This window comes from Gopherus evgoodei, chromosome 4 (genome assembly GCF_007399415.2).
Source record: "Gopherus evgoodei ecotype Sinaloan lineage chromosome 4, rGopEvg1_v1.p, whole genome shotgun sequence".
NCBI lineage: Eukaryota > Metazoa > Chordata > Testudines > Testudinidae > Gopherus > Gopherus evgoodei.
This window is the reverse complement of record NC_044325.1, coordinates 20,200,252-20,219,263: the sequence shown is the minus strand read 5'-3', so window position 1 is coordinate 20,219,263 and position 19,012 is coordinate 20,200,252. Positions and strand designations below refer to the sequence as shown.

Here is a 19,012-nt window from a genome sequence, read left to right as displayed (position 1 = left end):
GCAACGTTAGCCATTTCCCCATTTCTGTTTAACCACTAGTTAAGAAAGGGGCCGTGAAGCAGGAGGAGGTGTGTGTTATTGATGCCCTGCTGGCCGACATAAGGAAAGGTTTCCAGTTGCGGAAAACAGCTAAGAACAAGAGTGAGCCGAACACTGCTCCTAAAGCCTCACCTGCCGAAACGCTGAAGGAGAGAGAGCCTGGTAAGACTAAAGACCAACCATACCTGCAACCATTAATCTCCAGCCTGCTGCAAATATTGTAGCAAAACAAATACATAAGTAACCCACACACCTTCTGGCTGTAGTGTTATGTCCCGTCTAGTGGCACCAAGACCACTTAAAGAGAGAGAAAATGAGTCTGCTCTACTCCTTAGCTAACAGTCAGCTGGCTTTTAGCTCATGCAGTAGAGGCTCATGCACCTAGCTCCGGATGCCCCAGGTTCAATCCCATCTGCCGACAATCGGGGTCTGTCGGCGTTACACATACAGGAACTTCTCTTCTTTGAATTGTTGCATTTGATCAATAGACAAGGGGGATCATAGTCACTCGCACACTTTTTTGAAAAAGTCCCATTTTCCAAGGGACTTGGGCACTTCCGGAAATGTTACCCAGAGATGCTTATTTTCTAAATTTGCAGCGTGAGCTTCCTTTCAGCTTTTGAGGTGGTAGCCTCCATTCCCAGATGCAAACCAGCCAACGATCTTGTTGCAGGGCATCACCTGGCCTGCCACAGGAGATAACTTGCAAATTGCAGCCTTCCTGCAATCCCTTTAAAAAGCAGGGTCAGGCTGGGTTAGTACTTGGATGGAAGAAACCCAGAAGGGGGGCAGTTCTGAAGGCCTGTCTCAGGCAGAGCTATTTACTGCAATGAGGCTTGGACAGCAGGATCAGGCACATGATGCTGACTGGGAATTCTTTGACCCTTAGCTCCCCTCAGCTTGGCTTCTGTGTAGCATGTTTAAGTTCCATTGACTTCAGTAGGAATGAAACTGATTAACGTCACTGGGAGCTAAGCAAATACTCGAAATTAAGTATGTGCTGAAGTGCTTTGCTGTGTGGGAGTCTGGGTTCCGAACCAAATGTCCCCATGTGATGTTAGGGGTCACTAAGCTTTGGGAGTGGGTAGTTTTTTGGATAAGACATAAAAAGCTCCTGACCGCATGTGGCCATTATAAATTCACTGGCCCCTTTGCCCTGAGCCATTAGCCCTGGGCATATTGCAGGTGGTCAGATTACACTCAGAGAACCCATTGTTGTTGGTTGATGGCCACACGCTAGACTGTACAACTGTGCCTGACCCTGTGTTGTCTGTTTAAAGGAAAGACCGTTGATGCTTCAGAAGCAGCAGCAGCGAATGAAAGTGCCTATGAGACCAAGCAAAAGGATAGCAGTCAGCACACAGAAAACACTCCTGCCTCAGAAGCTGCTGCCATTGCAAGGGCTACCAGTAAAGTTGTCAAAGAGGCACCAGCTTCCAACGAAGTGCTTCCTAAAGACGGAGCTGGAGGAAATTTGCTACAACAGCCCTGTACTGACAGGAGCTTCCAACCTTCAGCTGAAGTTGAGGGAACCCATCAGCCCAACAATGGAGTGAGTATTCAGCAGATCAATGGCTCATGTAGCTTTCCAGAGAACGTGGAATACAGCCCCATTGTGTTTGCGCCATTGAACCCAGAAACAACTATAAAGTTTGCAAGCAGCTCTTCAGGCAACTGCATTGGTTTAGGAGAGGAACTGAACAGCTCCATCTCAGGAGACAAAAACAGTGCGTTCGGACCCCATCAGTTAGAAAGAGGCCCTGTGTCTAATGAACAAACGTCACAACCAAGTGATGCAGTTGGGAATGAAGCTAAAACTAGAGTTGAAGTAGCACCAGACGGTGCTGAAATGACTCCAACCAAAGAGTCGAGTTCTCAGCATACAGAGGTAAGGGAGACAGAGAAAGAAAATGACCCTGCTGTGGACTCATTGCTGGACACCTCTCAGGAGAAATCCTTCTCAGAAGAGCCAGTGACTGATTCTTCTTGCTCAGCAACAGTCCCTCCGGCGAAAGCACTTACTGACAAGGAAAGGCAAAGAGGGTCTGAGAAACGGAGAAAGAAGAGACGACACAGCAAAAGCCAGTCAGGTAACACATTTCAGTGCAGCATATGGAGATTAACAACCCTTTAGCTAAATACAGGAGACTGGAGTTCTTATCTTCAGCTCTCTGGGATTTTTTAATTACAAGTATTCCTTCCTCTTTTAGGGCCCAGTCCTGCACCAGTGAAGTCAATAGGAGTTTTACCATCCTCAGGAAAAACACTGTTTAATGCAGATGTCCTTTAACATCGGAGACTGGTTAAACAATGCAAAAACATTGGTCTCACTAGCTATTAGAGGCATGTATAAATAGTTTATGACGGGTTAATGATTAACGGATCAATGAAAAGCATGTTGCACACATGAATGGAGTGCAGTACAGATGGTGATAAGCACATCTGTCAAAGGTGCTACAGTTAGTTGTAAGTTGGTTAGATGCAACTAACTGATCCATTGGACTGTATAAGCAGTGATTAACCATTTACTATAGTAAAGCCTAAGCATTCATTATAACAGCTATTAATCATTTGTTAACCCCATATAAACTATTTATAAATGTATCTTTAATATAAGTGTGATTAAAACTATTCCCCGCACTCCCATCACCCAATTTTTATGAGGTTTTCCCCAAGACATCAGTTACAAGAGTATTCTGCATGAGAATTAGTGTCACCGAAGTGTAAAGTTCAGGTGTATTTCAGTGTGACCCTTCCTTAGTCTTAAATATGCAAGCACACAGCTTGGGGTGGGGGGGAATCACACTGATGCTTGTGCAAAAGATCACATCTAGAGACAGCTTTTAGATATAGCCCTGAGTACGTGCAACTGTGCCGCCCCAGGAAGGACTGGGGGATTCTCTGGCACTGTTGCTCCAGAGTGCTCCTTCTCACTTGGAATTCATGGGGAAATCTGCTGTATCTTCTAGAGAACTGACACCGTGTATTCCCATTGCTGCCCCAAACCCCACATGTGCCACATCAGCAGACAGGAAGGACAGTGGTAGGCCTATGCCTCTCCCACTCTCCATCCCTTCTCCTCCCTCATGAGTAAAGGGGAGAGAATATTGGGCATGCAATTCCTGCTCTTCTCACCTCCATGGCTGGAGACATGATCCAATGGTGTGTTTCCCATGCAGCGGGATGGGGCGAGAGCTTTTACTCCACTTTACTCCTTGGGTGGCCACCGTCGGCCCCAAGCACAATTTAATCGTTTTAAGTTTTCAGACTGTTTTTAGCTATTGACTAAACTAATAGCTTTTAGTCCCAAGAAATATAAACTAATCATGTTTCCTAGAGGATAGTCTCTGTCCTATGACGTTCCATGTTGTTACCTTTATGTCACAGCGGGCAGATATATTTAGTGTCTCTCTTTTATTTAAAAGCAGAGGTTGACATTGATACTGGAGATAATAAAACCAAAAGTCGTTGTGTGATACAGTGAGGTATGTAAACACGCAACGTTGCTTTTATGTGAACTAACCCCAGCACTGGGACTTTACACTTTATGATGCCATCAGTAATCATTACAGCAACTAAGCTTTTTGCCTTAATATCTGATTATGTGTTTGTGATTTTTGCTGTCCTAGGGCCTGATCCTGCCCCACTGGAGTCAGTGGCAGTACTCCCAGTGCTGCAGGATTGGGTCCCACATGTCTGTCTTTTACGTCAGCAACAGCCAATCTACCTTTCCCAGCAGAGACCATAAAGTCTGGTGTTGATTACTTAAACCGAGCAAACCCAGTTTGCTAGAGTAACTAGAGGCCTTGCTTTTGTCCGATTATTATTTTTTCCAAAAATTGTAAAAATGTAACTTCAGTACATTCATCCTGTGAAAGAGGCGACTGCTCCTCCGTTAGGCTCACAGTTGTGGATGGGGCTTATCCATTACAGAGTTGTTTTAACCGCTTTATTGGAATTATTAAAGCAGAATAGTGGATGAGGGGAGAAATTCTGCTCATACAGGACTACCAGCCCAACTGAAATCCAAATTTTACGTGCTAGTCAGCACTAAGGTCTTGGTGTTGCAAAACATGTGCATGTACTTAAAATTAGACTCATGAGTAATCCATGGAAGTGAATGGAGCATGCAGCTGCTTACAGTTAAGCACATGTATACATCTTTCCAGGACCATGTCTTCACTAGAGAGCTTACAGCAACACAGCTGTGCCACTGTACCAGAGAGAGCTTGCCTGTCTATATAATTAAGCCACCCGGCGGTAGCTACGTCTGCAGGAGCGCATTTTTCACTGACACAGCACTGTGCACACCGGTGCATCTGTCAGTGTAAGTTATGTCATTCGGGAGGGGGCGGGTATTTTTTCACATCCCGAGTAAGAAGTTTTACCAGCAAATTGCTAGTGTAAACAGACTGAGATTGGGGCCTAATTTTGCTTTGTTTGAGACACCAAAGCAACTATGGGTAAACCCAGTTTTTCTGAAACTCTCTATCAAGTGCCCCAAAACCATTTTCCAAGGTTTGCCTTTATTTATATTAAGGGGACAGGAGGGAAATTGCATACTTACATGTACTGAAATTGCATAGTTACATGTTTTTCTTTGCATTCTAATCATAAGCAGCCATAATGAAATGAACCAATGATCTGAACTCTCTGAATGTCTGATTTCATGAACAAAATGTATTTATTCTACAGAGTCTGCAGTTTCTTGCTATGTAAGAATATTGGGTATCCCTCCCTAGTGATCCCCAGGAACTAATATTCCTCTTAGCCAGTCATCTATTGGTGGTGAAATAGAAGCCATGGGAACCTCTGCTAAGACTTTTTTTTTTTTTTTTTTTTTTTTTAATTTCTGCATCAGTAGCCTGAAGGCTGCTCTAATTTATCATGACAGGAACCAATTTCTCTCAGCCATTTTGGTAGCCAAGGATTAGCCAGAGCACTATGTGTTCTGTAAGAAGGTCATTTCCTCCTCTTTTGGGTTTGTTTGTCCCCCATGTAGTACTGAGACAAAACCAGATGTGGTTGTCTCCAGTATCACACTGAGGATGCCATAATGAAGAGTGTGCTTCTCTGCCTCCATCGCCAGCATGAGTGAAAGGTCACGCTAGTGAGAACTGGGCAACGTGCTCTTCAGAATGATCCCTCCCATGCAGTGCACACAAAGCCATGCCGACGGGACGGGGTCATGCGATGTTCCTGGAAGTGCTGGAATGTCCGGTATTCTGGGCATGTGCGAGTGACCATCCTAGTATTCTGACTCCTGGCTCCTCCTGCACCAGTCACACCCTTTCTCTACAGCTTCACACCTGAAAGAGGTGGGAAGCTGCTGTGCTGCCTTTAAGAATCCAGTCGCCAAAGGTTGGCAGGAGCAGCAGCAAAGAGCAGCAATAATTCACATTTGAGACACAGAGTATCAGGGACTGAGCCCCCTTATGTCAGAAGAGTAGCGTCAAGAACATTAGCGATGTTTAGAGGGAGATGACCGTACGTGTGTTTGTGACATATCTTCTCAGATAAGACCTGAGGCACATCCAGGTTTTGGGGACTGGCCTTGGAATACACAAGAAAGCCATACACAAGAATTTACATTAAGGGTTGGATCCAAAATTGGTTGAAAATCAGTGGGTCTTTCCACTGACTTTAGTGGTCTTTGGATCAAGCCCTGTAAGAGCTGTAAAGGTCCTGAAAGAAAGCAGTAAAAGTAAAGGCAATTCACAGCTGAGGGTGTCCCAAAATTCTACCTATGATAGGGTCCCACCTTCATGTCTGTCTGTTAGTGCTCTCTGGTGGTCACGTATTGGAAGAATATGCTACAGTGAACCCCTACTCCGAAATTCTTGCTCAAATACATTTGTTAGTTTCTAAGGTGCCACAAGTACTCCTGTTCTTTTTCCTTTCCTTCTTTATCTGGTGTCTTAACGGTTATTTGCTTGTGTGAATTAAAGAGGAGTAGATGAGAAAAACCCTTTACTTCTGTTGCCCTACAGCCTAGAGCCGCAGCTTTTTCCTCACCACTCTGTCTGTAAATCCGATTCATGCTTCCTACCTTTCAGAACAAGCAGCAGCACTGTTACTTCACTAGGCAATGAACGTTCCCTGTAAAAGAGAGTGGGAAGAAACCCAGTAAAACTAGGAGATGAGTTGTGCTATTAGTTATCGTCACCTTCTGGAGAAAAAGTAGCTGGATTTCCATCCCCCCTTCCTTTCTACCAAAATACAGCCTTTGATTTTGTAAGGCAAGGAAGCCCAATTTGCGTGGAATCAGGGGAACTGATTTTGATTTGAGACATGGTCATTTTTTAGAAGCAGCTCAGTGTCGGCACAAGCTCCCCCCTGCCAAAATCCAGCTGGAAAATCAGAGCTGAACCGCTCCCAGTTTTTAGCACGCTGTGCATCTTCAACAGCAGTAGAATAAAGACAGGCTTTGATGTGCTCAACTTTATGTTGTTTCAAAGAACCATAGATTTTAAGGCCAAAAGGGACTATTATGATCATCTAGGTTGTCCACCTGCATACTACCAGCCACAGAACCTGATTCCTGCATTAACCCCAATTTTATTGAAATAGCTGTTTGTAAAGGCAAACTGATGCTTCTTTTGTTTTTCTCTCACCCCCAAAAGTACAGTTTTGTTCTTCAAAGAGTAGAAAGTGAGTGCCTGTGCTTGGCACTTGTTTCTGTTTGAACAAAGCAGTGTGGTCACAAAAGGGAGAAGGGAAAAAGAAAATAAATCAGGGAGGAAGTAGATTTCAATTTATCAAGGGTTACAAGTAAAAAAAAGAAGTTTTATACACTATATATTATCTGCTACATATACACCTCGACCTGCTCTTTTTTCCATAAGAACTGTATTTCTTCAGTTGAAAAAAAAAAAAACTTTAGGATAACTCATGTTGGGTCATTTTGTTTTCTATTTTTAGGGGGCTAACAACCCATCTTGTCTTCTACAACAGATTCAGTGCTTCTTATGATCTTAAATGTTCTCATCTGCCACTAGAATCTAATTATTCACTCTCGTGGATGTGTACATCTTTAGTCATGGTGTCCATATTTGTAAAATATGCATGAGATCTGGAGGAGGTTTTGTTTGGTCAATGAGCTAGACAGCACCTTAACATTTACAGATTAAGGCTCCAATCCTGCAAACACTTCCTGAAGTGCCTAACTCACCTGAGTAACTTCATTGTCTTCAATGGTACTAGTCACCTGAATAAGACTGTGCAAAAGTAAAATTCCTCGACATTGGCATTTTGGTGTTTTCTTTCTGGAAAATGACCCACTGGGACGATTTAGTTAAGTCCATGCTAAATGTCTTTCACCACCACTATGCTAAAATTAAAGGCCCCACTGTGCTCCATTCACAATCCCATTTATGCAAGTTATTCTGTGCTAGAAGAACCCCATGCCTGCATGCAGCTCTGTGTAAAGGCAGCAGGATGTCTGTCTCCTCAGATTTACTTGTGGGATCAGTGTCCAAGTCAATGGCAAAACTGCCAATTCCTGCAGAGGAAGCAATATTAGTCCCTAAGCTTGGTGTTTCTAACTAGCAAACAGCTGAAAACCTAGTATATTCCAACATTCAGCATGGAGAACATGACATTTATTGTTTAAAGTACTGTACTGAATTATTAGCAGTGACCAGCTCCAAAATGAAGAAGATGGTTGGTTAAACTCTTCAAACAAAGTTAGAATCTCAGTGCATGAATGAAATAGAGTTTTCATAGAGTACATACATTAATAGTTTACTTTTTTTGTTGTTGTTTCTTCTTCTCACTCCCTTTTTTTTTTTTAAGTGCATTGGGGCACCTGGTTATTTGATGGATTTAAAACCAATTTTCCCAACTAGTACATCATGTACGGGATACACACACACCCCTGACCACAACTTTGTTGTTGTTGTAACTGTTTTATATTTTCTCCCGCAGGTGTCACAACAAAGCAGAAGAATAAATAACAAGGAGTCAGTGAAATGCTGACAAATCCGTATAATGCTGCCGATCTCTAGGAAGCACGTTCCACAGTGTTGAAATTCCATTACTGATCATGTTTGTAGTAATATCTTGGGATGTAAAGTTTCTTCTAAAATGGTCTTTCACTAATCCTTCCTTGGGGATTCTATGTAGCCAGCAAATAACCGCCAGATGCAAGAGACTTAAGCACCTTCAGAATGTGCCTTATGTGAATGCTGCCAGGGTCTGATGCTGAAAACGCTTCATGCCCAGAACTTCTGTGGAAGCTGATGGGAGTTCCACGTGTCGAGGGCTGATAGGAATAGGCCTCTGATAAACTTCATTTGGGGTCAAATCCTGCAGTCCCTTCCTAGGCCAAACTCTTACTGAAGACAATGAGGCCATGGCCCGGGAAATGACTGCAGCATTTTATCCCATGAGTCATTTTAAAGACAGCAGTGCCTCCAAAACTGAATTAGGCACTGTCATCAGCATCTGATTGGAAATCTGTTACTTCCCATTCTAGTGTCCTATCAACAATTGGAACTGATGTTGGACCAAATAAAAGACCCAATTCAGATGAATATACTTTCCCTTGCTATCGTTTTAGACAGGGGGTATCTATTAAAGGAAAATGTGTCGTAGTGAACAGCTGGCTGTTTGAACACTAAGGACTTGTCTATATGGAGAGTTAGTTTGTGTCAAGTTGGAGTACAAATGTACTGTACGCTGGCCTTCTGCACGCTAACTGGTTATGTGGACCCTGGTACCACACACTAAAAGTTTTACAGTGCACTTTGATCTACTCCAGTTTCAGTTTGGGGCCGTATTCTACTTATTTTAAATGGGAATAGATTAAAGTGCACTACAGAACTTCTAGTGGGCATTCGGAGGGTCCACACTGCCTGTTAGTGTGCGTGACAGGCTGGGGCATTGCACTCCAGCTTTCTGTATACTAACTCTCCATATACACAAGTCCTAAGGCCTGGATCCTGTAAAGACTTAAACACACATTAGCTTTAAGCATGTGAATAGTCCTCTGGAGTTCAATGGAACTTCTGACATGCATAAAGTTAGACACATGCATAAGTCTTTGCAGGTTTGGTGCCTAGAGTATCTATTTTGTTAAAGAAACAGGAAGAGATTTTTCTAGGGTGATCCATTCACAATATTTAAAACTAATATTATTTGGCAAATCTCTGGTTCTGAATATTTATTGCCTGCTGCATGCACTCAAAGGCACTTGGAATCAAACTGCAGAATGTTTAGAGGCTGTTTCAGTTTAAAAAAAAAAAGTTATGCAATTTGTGCTTTAAAACCAGGAACCTGCAGTATTTTGTGTTAAGAAATCAGAGCTTTATTTCTGAATTATGTTTTATAATAACCTTGTACCATATAATTTTGTACATAGCTGTCAATTTAAAATTCTGTATGTTTGTTCAATCTGTATTGCAATATTAGATTGCAGTGGGAACTGTGTAGAAAATCATTACTTTTAGCGATCATGCCTATATACAGTAACTTGCTGAGCATATATAATAGTGTTCAGGCTAAGCTATTTTGCATTGCTTATTAAGACTTGATCAAGGGTCATTTACTAACATCTGTACTGGATGAAGTTCAGAATTAAAACAGGGGCTACCTTTAACTAAAAACTTTGCTTGGAGTGTGGTGAAAATTGGTTAACTACAGCAATTACCAGTTTAGAATGGAGCGCTGTCATTATCAGATTCAGCTGCGAAAATCCTCTGTAGCAGTGTAGCAAAGCTGCATTTGAAATCAAGTTCACCACTGGTGTAAACATGTAGAGGTTCATTACCTTCAGTGGAGCTACGCTATCAGCAGTGAATGTGGCCCTTCGTCATGAGAAAACACACACACACACACAAAAGTGCTTAGGGGTCAATCACTGTTGTAATGGTCATGGCTGGAGGGCTAGCTGCACCCAGTTCCCTTTTTGGTCTCTCTGGATACACCCCCTCAAGTGTCAGACCTTTACCTATCCCAGGGTGGAATTCTACAGTTCTCCCATTCAGACTGGGACCTGGGCTCCAGTACCCTGGGATTCAATCATGCTTACCCAGCAGGTCTCACTGGGTTCCGCATTTATGGTTCTTCCCTTCAGGAGCCTGCAGCCAGTGGTGTTTAGTGACAAAACTGTCTTATTGAAACCAGAGTACTGATCGTTTTACTTATAGTAACAAAGCATGTAGAGAAAAAGCATTTTAGGACAACAGACAGTCCACACTTGTCCATCTTACTCAAAGGCTTACCATCCCCTCAGGAAAGAATCCTGTGGCACCTTATAGACTTACAGACGTTTTGGAGCATGAGCTTTCGTGGGTGAATTCGTCAGAGCAGTGAATTTGGCCCTCAGAAAGAAACTCACTTTTTCTTCAAGAGTTTTAGCATTGAGCATCATCTGCATGATTAATCTATGGTATAAATAAATTCAGACACCTTTTTTTCAAGTTCCTTGCATTAGAGGTAGGGGTTTTTTTCTTCTTTGTTTCAACATTTTGAAGGAATTTTTTAAAATTTAGAATTAAAAAAAAATGGAGAAGATGAATTCACAACTTTCTGTTTGTTGGGGGGTGGGGAGGATTCCACTCTATTTTGTATGGTTACAGATATTGTTATGGCGATTATAAGTATAACATTAACATATTACATTGTAGCCTAAATAAATATTCCTACTAGAATCACTAATTTAACACAATCTTATCCCAAAGAATCTCAGTCCTTCCCACAGTGAAAAGAAACAGAAAATAAATCAAATTGTGAAACTAATAGTACATTTCACTTTTCATTTACATTCCTTTCTTTTCTACCCCCTCCAACATCTGTACAGTGCCTAAAGCTCATCCTGCAAAGGCTATGCACATGCTTAACTTTATGCACTTAAGTAGACGCCAGAGAAGTCAGTAGGAGTACTCACACATCAAGTTAAGCACGTGTGGCAATCTTTGCAGGATGAGAGCCTTACACTGCAAGCTCCTTGGACTTTGTCTCCTACTTGGCTATTAAGCACGCTGTTGGTGGCATACACTTAGTAATAATTCTCTTAGAGTTATTTTCTCTCATACTGACCTTGTCTATGAATTTACAATAGTTTTTGACCTTCACATGGTGCTAACAATTTCCACATTCAGTACGTCCTTGGGAGTTGTGTTTAGAATGGGCTAGAATGGCTTTTGTGTACAAAAGTTATGCAAATACCTGTCTGTCATGGTCTCTTCATTATTTGATTACTTGTTGTTATGTGCTATTTGGGAGAGAAGATTAGAGAAGCACCAAACTGTCTGTCAAGGAAATTTACAGATAAATGTAAAAGTTAACCAATTTTCATCCCCTCTAAATGTAAAGCTTAGTTCTACAGCTTAATGTTTCTGGCTTTCTGTGTGTAAAGGATTGGTTTTCTGTACATGGTACTCTATTTGGAGTAAAATATAGAGCTTACCAATAATAAATCAGCACTATATGAAATCCTGCCTTTCTTTATTGGGTAATAATCCATCAAAAACCAAACTCAGTCATGGAGTCTTCTGTGTTCCACCAGCTCTCAGTCACTTTTTGTGTAATGGTGTGAAAAATGGTTTGGTCCTGTCTAGAGTCTTGGCTACAATGGGGAACACTGGGACCTGTAATTTCCACGAGGCGCTGTAAAAATGGAAGCTGCAGTACAGGTAGGGCTCTGGTGTTTTTACTAGTGTGTGGTAACAGCCTGCCATGGTATGCTATTACACTTTCAGTAGCAACAGTGCAGCTGTCCTATTGCTGAAAAGTGGGTACTAATTTTCCTGGTGTAGACAAGGTACGAGAGTTTAAATACCAACAAAACAGAGCACTTGTAACATTCTGCAAGCAGATCAGCACATGAAAGAATTATATGCACACACAATGTATATAATAGTGCATGTTACAGCTATCTATAGAGAGTGAATATATGTGTGTGGGTGTGTATATAAACATACACACTACATATATATGACACACACACACACCTTGATCAGTACTAGTACACAAACTAACTCACAATAGTCTCTTAAATCTTTACAGTATTTGCCATGAAAATCTTGTGTAAAAACTTGGGTAAAACTGCACCATTCAGAGCCAGACAGAATAGAGCAAAACTCTCTAACGATGCCACTGCCTTAGGACCAAACCGGGCAAAAAGCTCATCATCTTTCAAATTCAACTGGCCTAGACAACTTATTGCCCAAAGCCTGCAAAGAGATGACCTCCGACACTCAGGGCTTAAAACCAGTAGAAATATGTAATAATGCTGTGATAGTGATAAAACTTCTTTGCACCACATGTCAGGATTCTACTGAACGTTTGGCTAGTGCTGCCTTGCTGAACCCACAAGAGAGAAGAACAGGAGTACTTGTGGCACCTTAGAGACTAACATGCTCAGGGGAAGGTGCCACAAGTACTCCTGTTCTTTTTGCAGATACAATCTAACACAGCTGCTACTCTGAAACCACAAGAGAGAAAAACTTCACAGCGAGCCAAGAAATTACCATCTCTGAGGCGGGAAGCAGTAACCCCAAAGCTAGATCAATTGCCTTTCAGGAATTAGAGTAGACTTCAAAGGATGTCTGCAAAATGAACTAAACCAGATGCTAAAGTGAGGCATATTGACAACCAGGTAGATGTCATTGAAATAAAAGTTCTCAAGCTGTCGCTCTCCCCTTTCAAGCCTGCTTCCTATAGAGTTTTCAGAATGGTTTGGCCTGCATACACTCCCAGATGAGGAGAGCCAGAGTGGACCTCTGGCTGACAAGATTTCATTTTCCAAAACAAGCCAGAATATACATCAAAAACCTGTTCTGAGATGATTTTCTCCTGCAGGACTTGGAGGTAAGTAAGACTTTAAAAAAAAAAAATCTAACCTTTTACAAAGTAAGAATTTAAATCCTAACTTTGGGAAATTGTGTGCTTCTACATCACATGTTTTCAATCTATTGGTAAAATAGATTTACGTGAAAGAGATACACCGCTTGCATTCTGCCATACCACAGACACCGGTAACCCTCCTAGTATTAGGCTGATTTAGCAGCATATTGAAAAGAAATAGCCACGATACTGGCAGTTGTAGGTAAATTTACTTTAACTGGATTATCTCAGTTATGATATCCTGTTTCAACCAAGCTCTGGCTCCTCACCTCTATGCATGCTAATAGAATTGCTATTCCTGAACTAGCCACCTGCATTCCGTGAGATAATTGGTTCATTTGCACAGGTTTCTATAGCAAGGCAGTCCTTGCTCTGTTTATTAAGGCACAGCTAATATGATTTAATTAGAATGATATGAGGGCTCCTCTTAAATGCTTGAAGATAGTGGATTTTGTATGTAAAGATGCAGATATTCTAATAGTCAGAAACTTCTTGTGCAGCTTTTCTCTAAATATCCCCGCAGGCTCACTTGAGCATTAACTGCAATGCAAGCTAAAGTGCCTTCAAGTCAGCGGCACTGCTATGGGTACCTGCACGGCCCCACAGTATGCCAATATCTTTATGGCTGACTTAGAACAATGCTTCCTTAGCTCTGGTCTCCTAATGCCCCTACTCTACGTTATGCTACATTGATGACATCTTCATCCTCTGGATCCATGGAAAAGAAGCCCTTGAGAGGAATTCCACCATGATTTCAACAATTTCCATCCCACCATCACCCTCAGCCTGGATCAATCCACACAAGCCGTCCAGTTCCTGGACGCTACTGTGCTAACAAGTGATGGTCACATAAACACAAGCCTATACCGGAAACCTATTGACCGCTATACTTACCTGCATGCCTCCAGCTTCCATTCAGGATACACCACACAATCCATTGTCCACAGCCAAGCTCTAAGATACAACCGCATTTGCTCCAATCCCTCAGACAGAGACAAACAGCTACAAGAGCTCTATCAAGCATTCTTAAAACTACAATACCCACCTGCTGAAATGAAAAAACAGATTGACAGAGCCAGAAAAGTACCCAGAAGTCACCTATTACAAGACAGGCCCAACAAAGAAAATAGCAGAACACCACTAGCTGTCACCTTCAGCCCCCAACTAAAACCTCTCCAGCTCATCATCGAAGATCTACAATCTATGCTGAAGGCCGATTCCTCACTCTCACAGATCTTGGGAGACAGGCCAGTCCTCGCTTACAGACAGCCCCCCCAACCTGAAGCAAATACTCCCCAGCAGCCACACATCACACATCAAAAACACTAACCCAGTAACCTATCCTTGCAACAAAGCCCGATGCCAACTCTGTCCACATATCTATTCAAGTGACACCATCATAGGACCTAATCACATCAGCCACACCATCAGAGGCTCGATCACCTGCACATCTACCCATGTGATATATGCCATCATGTGTTAGCAATGCCCCTCTGCCATGTACATTGGCCAAACCAGACAGTCTCTACACGAATAAATGGACACAAATCTGATATCAGGAATCATAACATTCAAAAACCAGTAGGAGAACACTTCTACCTCTCTGGTCACTCAGTAACAGACTTAAAGGTGGCAATTTTGCAACGGAAAAGCCTCAGAAACAGATTCCAATGAGAAACTGCTGAACTAGGATTAATTTGCAAACTAGACACCATTAACTTGGGCTTGAATAGAGACTAGCAGTGGCTGGGTCATTACACAAATTGAATCTATTTCCTCATGTTAAGTATCCTCACACCTTCTTGTCAACTGTCTGGAATGAAGAACTGGTGTACTTGTGGCACCTTAGAGACTAACAAATTTATTTGAGCATAAGCTTTCGTGGGCAACAGCCCACTTCATTGGATGCATAGAATGGAATGTCTGGAATGGGCCATCTTGATTATCACTACAAAAGTTTTTTTCCCCTCCTGCTAATAATAGCTCATCTTAATTAGCCTCTTAGAGTTGGTATGACAACTTCCACCTTTTCATGTTCTCTGTATGTATATATATCTTCTTACTATATGTTCCATTCTATGCATCTGATGAAGTGGGCTGTAGCCCATGAAAGCTTATGCTCAAATAAATGTGTTCATCTCTAAGATCCCAAAAGTACTCCTGTTCTTTTTAGTAAACTCTTAAGCTGTCTAACAGCATAGATTTCTCTAGAGGTTCTCAAAGTATAATCTGTGGTGGCACTTTGTTATAAACCCCTTTATCATTCAAAGCATATTAACTATAAGTTTACATAACATATTCATATTTAAACAGGCTTACAAAAAAAAAAAGTTGCGCTGCCTGTATAAGAATCCTATAGTAATAACTTAAAACAATTCTCCGAAAAAAAAAAAGCTTCCTAATTAGGTCTATTACCGATTCCACCAATAGCATAATTAACACGCATAAGCAGTAGAAGTTTAAGATGATTATTTCTAATATATTTATCATCTCATTTTAGTCTTAGCACTTATAACACCAAACGGATTATTTCTTATTAAGATAGTTCACAGTAATAAAATCCTCACTTACTCTGCTAGAGTAATTCAAACATCTGTACAACTTTAGTACAAAGACTGTAAGATCCTAAAGGGGATACATTAAGTTGCTTACATAAAAGAAATCAAAATCTATTTTACCTTTAGGAAAGCATTAGTGATTATTTGTACAAAAATCATTATGGAAAGTCACAGTGAGAGACTTCAAGTAGACAGCAGATACAAATAATGCTCATTTGCTACTTTAGGTCTTTAGCTGTTGGCTGTCCTAAATTTGAAGTGATTCCATTTCATACATAAATCAAATGTAACTTTGACTGATTTGATGCTTTTGCGAGTTTCTAATGCAAAGCTCTTGTTCATAAAGATTAAAAACAACAAGCCAACAGTCTTAACACTTTCTTTTAATCTAGGTGCCATTGTTCCCAAGTTTACTGTGGATATGTTATAGAGTGAGTGAATATATTGTCATCAGTATAAAAGGTGCTGGCTTTTGGGGATGAGAGTTAGTTTGAGTTACTGTGGAATTGTTGTTAGGGCAGTAGTATAGGACTGGGAACTGGTAAATTTCTGAGTTCTAATCCCAACTCTATCATTGACTTGTGTATCTCTTTGCAAATCACTTTTTAAATTCATTAATTAATGTTAATCCAGAACTTTGGAAATACAAAGCATTATATAAATACGAAGGCTTCGGTCCAACAAACATGCCTGAGAATAACTTTACTCATAGTGCCATCAAAGTCAATGGTGCTACTCACATGTATGTTAAGCCTGTGTGCAAGTGCATGATCAGAGCCGTAGTTATTGCTGCTACACACATTATTTAAAGGAGTAGACATTTACCTGCAATCCTTAGAGAAGTCTTCCCACTGCCTATAGATCTTAGCTTCCTTGCCATTTGAAGTGCAATAGGCAGTGTTTCCACCTGCTTTCCTCTTGAGGTTAGTGATGAAGACGACTGGTAAAGTTTCTTATAAAATGTCAGTAGGTAGCCAAGGAAACCAGGAAGCATCTTCACACCTTTTTTCTTTTTCTTTTTTTGGTCTCTGAATGCCATCTCCCTGCCCCACCTGTGGCCTCCCTGCATCTTTTCACACCACGTTTGCAAAGCAATAGGCTTCTTCTGTCCACTACTTTCATGATGGTGGATTAATAGGGAAGGAGGCACTCAAATGTTCTCTAGGTAGCTATTACATTGTTTCATATACTCCCTCCAGTCTGCCACTGAGACAGCTAGGTCCTCTAGGTGAGGGAGGCAACAGGGATCAGTGGATAAGCCACTAGACTGGAAGTCAGGTGACCAGAAGTCCATTTCCATTCTGCCACGTCAAGTAGGCCACTTACCTTTCTGTCTCTTTTCCCCATCTATGAAAATAAATTAATGTTACTCAGCCATCTCTTGTACAATGGTTTGAGATATACCAAAAAAAAGGCTTATATAAGAGCAGGGTATTATTGGTTACCTGTGGTAGACTGCCTTACATCTCCATGGGTAAGTCCATTGTCTGATCAGATATTATTAGTGCCTGATGTAGACCAAATGATATAACAATAATCTACAATAAACCCATAGGGTTTTCAAAAGCAAACTGTCCTTTAGATATTGATCTCATAGGCTAGTATCTTTCACAGAGGTCTAAGGTGCCAGCAGACGTCCTTTCCCAGGTATTCTAGCATCTTTTTGATCCGTGGTAGTGGTAATGGACAGTTTGAAACGACATTTACTTTATGCTAGTCAGAGAAATGGATACCACTTTAAAAAAAATTGCTAAAGGATTGGACTATGTGCTCTGGGAGACCACCATGATATTAGGAGTGAGAAATTAGGTCCTAGTCCTACAAGTCATAGATTCAAGGGCTTGGAGGGACCTCAAGAGGTCATCGAGTCCAGTCCCCTGCCCTCATGGCAGGACCAAATACTGTCTAGACCATCCCTAAAAGACATTTATCTAACCTACTCTTAAATATCTCCAGAGATGGAGATTCCACAACCTCCCTAGGCAATCTATTCCAGTGTTTAACTACCCTGACAGTTAAGAACTTTTTCCTAATGTCCAACCTAAATCTCCCTTGCTGCAATTTAAACCCATTGCTTCTTGTTCTATCCTTAGAGACTAAGATGAACAATTTTTCTCCCTCCTCCTTATGACACCCTTTTAGATACCTGAAAACAGCTATCATGTGCCCTCTCAGTCTTCTCTTTTCCAAACTAAACAAACCCAATTCTTTCAGCCTTCCTTCATAGGTCATGTTCTCAAGACCTCTAATCATTCTTGTTGCTCTTCTCTGGACCCTCTCCAATTTCTCCACATCTTTCTTGAAATGCGGTGCCCAGAACTGGACACAATATTCCAGTTGAGGCCTAACCAGCACATAGCAGAGTGGAAGAACAACTTCTTGTGTCTTGCTCACAACACAGCTGTTAATGCACCCCAGAATCATGTTTGCTTTCTTTGCAACAGCATCACACTGTTGACTCTTATTTAGCTTGTGGTCCACTACAACCCCTAGATCCCTTTCTGCCGTACTCCTTCCTAGACAGTATCTTCCCATTTTGCATGTATGAAACTGATTGTTCTTTCCTAAGTGAAGCACTTTGCATTTGTCTTTATTAAACTTCATCCTGTTTACCTCAGACCATTTCTCCAATTTGTCCAGATCATTTTGAGCTATCCTCCAAAGCAGTTGCAATCCCTCCCAGTTTGGTATCACCTTAATAAGCATACTTTCTATGCCAATATCTAAGTCATTGATGAAGATATTGAACAGAGCCGGTCCCAAAACAGACCCCTGTGGAACCCCACTTGTTATACCTTTCCAGCAGGATTGGAAACCATTAATAACTACTCTCAAAGTACAGTTATCCAGCCAGTTATGCACCCACCTTATAGTAGCCCCATCTAAGTTGTATTTGCTTAGTTTATTGATAAGAATATCATGCAAGACCATACCAAATGCCTTACTAATGTCTAGGTATACCACATCCACAGCTTCTCCCTTATCTACAAGGCTTGATATCCTATCAAAGAAAGCCATCAGATTGCTTTGACATGATTTGTTCTTTACAAATCCATGCTGATTATTCCCTATCACCTTACCACCTTCCAAGTGTTTGCAGATGATTTCCTTAATTACTTGCTCCATTATCTTCCCTGGCACAGAAGTTAAACTAACTGGTCTGTAGTTTCCTGGGTTGTTTTTATTTCCCTTTTTATAGATGGGCACTATATTTGCCCTTTTCCAGTCTTCTGGAATCTCTCCTGTCTCCCATAATTTTCCAAAAATAATAGCTAGAGGCTCAGATACCTCCTCTATTAGCTCTATTAGGATCCATGTAGGCACAAAGGGCTGTTGGTTTCCCTGAAATCTCTTTCAATTTGTCCATCTCTGCAACTTCTCCAATCTAGCTCCTATATCAGGTTCTTCCTTGCAATTGTCTTGCCAGCAAGAGATCCTTCTGGTCATCTTCCCATTCATTCCACACTTCCAATAAAATATGGGGGGAAAGTTCAAAGGGACTTCATTTGACCAGGCATTCAGAATTTGAACCTGAGCTTGCAAACACTTATGCCTGTGAGAAATCC

At 41.4% G+C, this 19,012-nt stretch overlaps 1 protein-coding gene across 2 annotated transcripts in view; it reads left to right on the top strand.

Annotated features, from left to right (window-relative positions):
- Positions 1-11,474, top strand: part of LOC115649737 (inverted formin-2-like) — a 73,238-nt gene extending 61,764 nt beyond the window's left edge. Inside the window, exons 20-23 of one of the 2 annotated variants that reach the window (XM_030558629.1) lie at positions 40-201; positions 1,320-2,129; positions 3,468-3,524; positions 7,966-11,474. In XM_030558629.1, the coding sequence (XP_030414489.1) occupies positions 40-201; positions 1,320-2,129; positions 3,468-3,523 (1,028 nt within the window). In that variant the 3' untranslated portion in view covers position 3,524; positions 7,966-11,474. The remainder of the gene's footprint in view (positions 1-39; positions 202-1,319; positions 2,130-3,467; positions 3,525-7,965) is intronic. The other variant, XM_030558630.1, reaches the window with a different exon arrangement.
- The last annotated feature ends 7,538 nt before the right edge of the window (positions 11,475-19,012 follow it).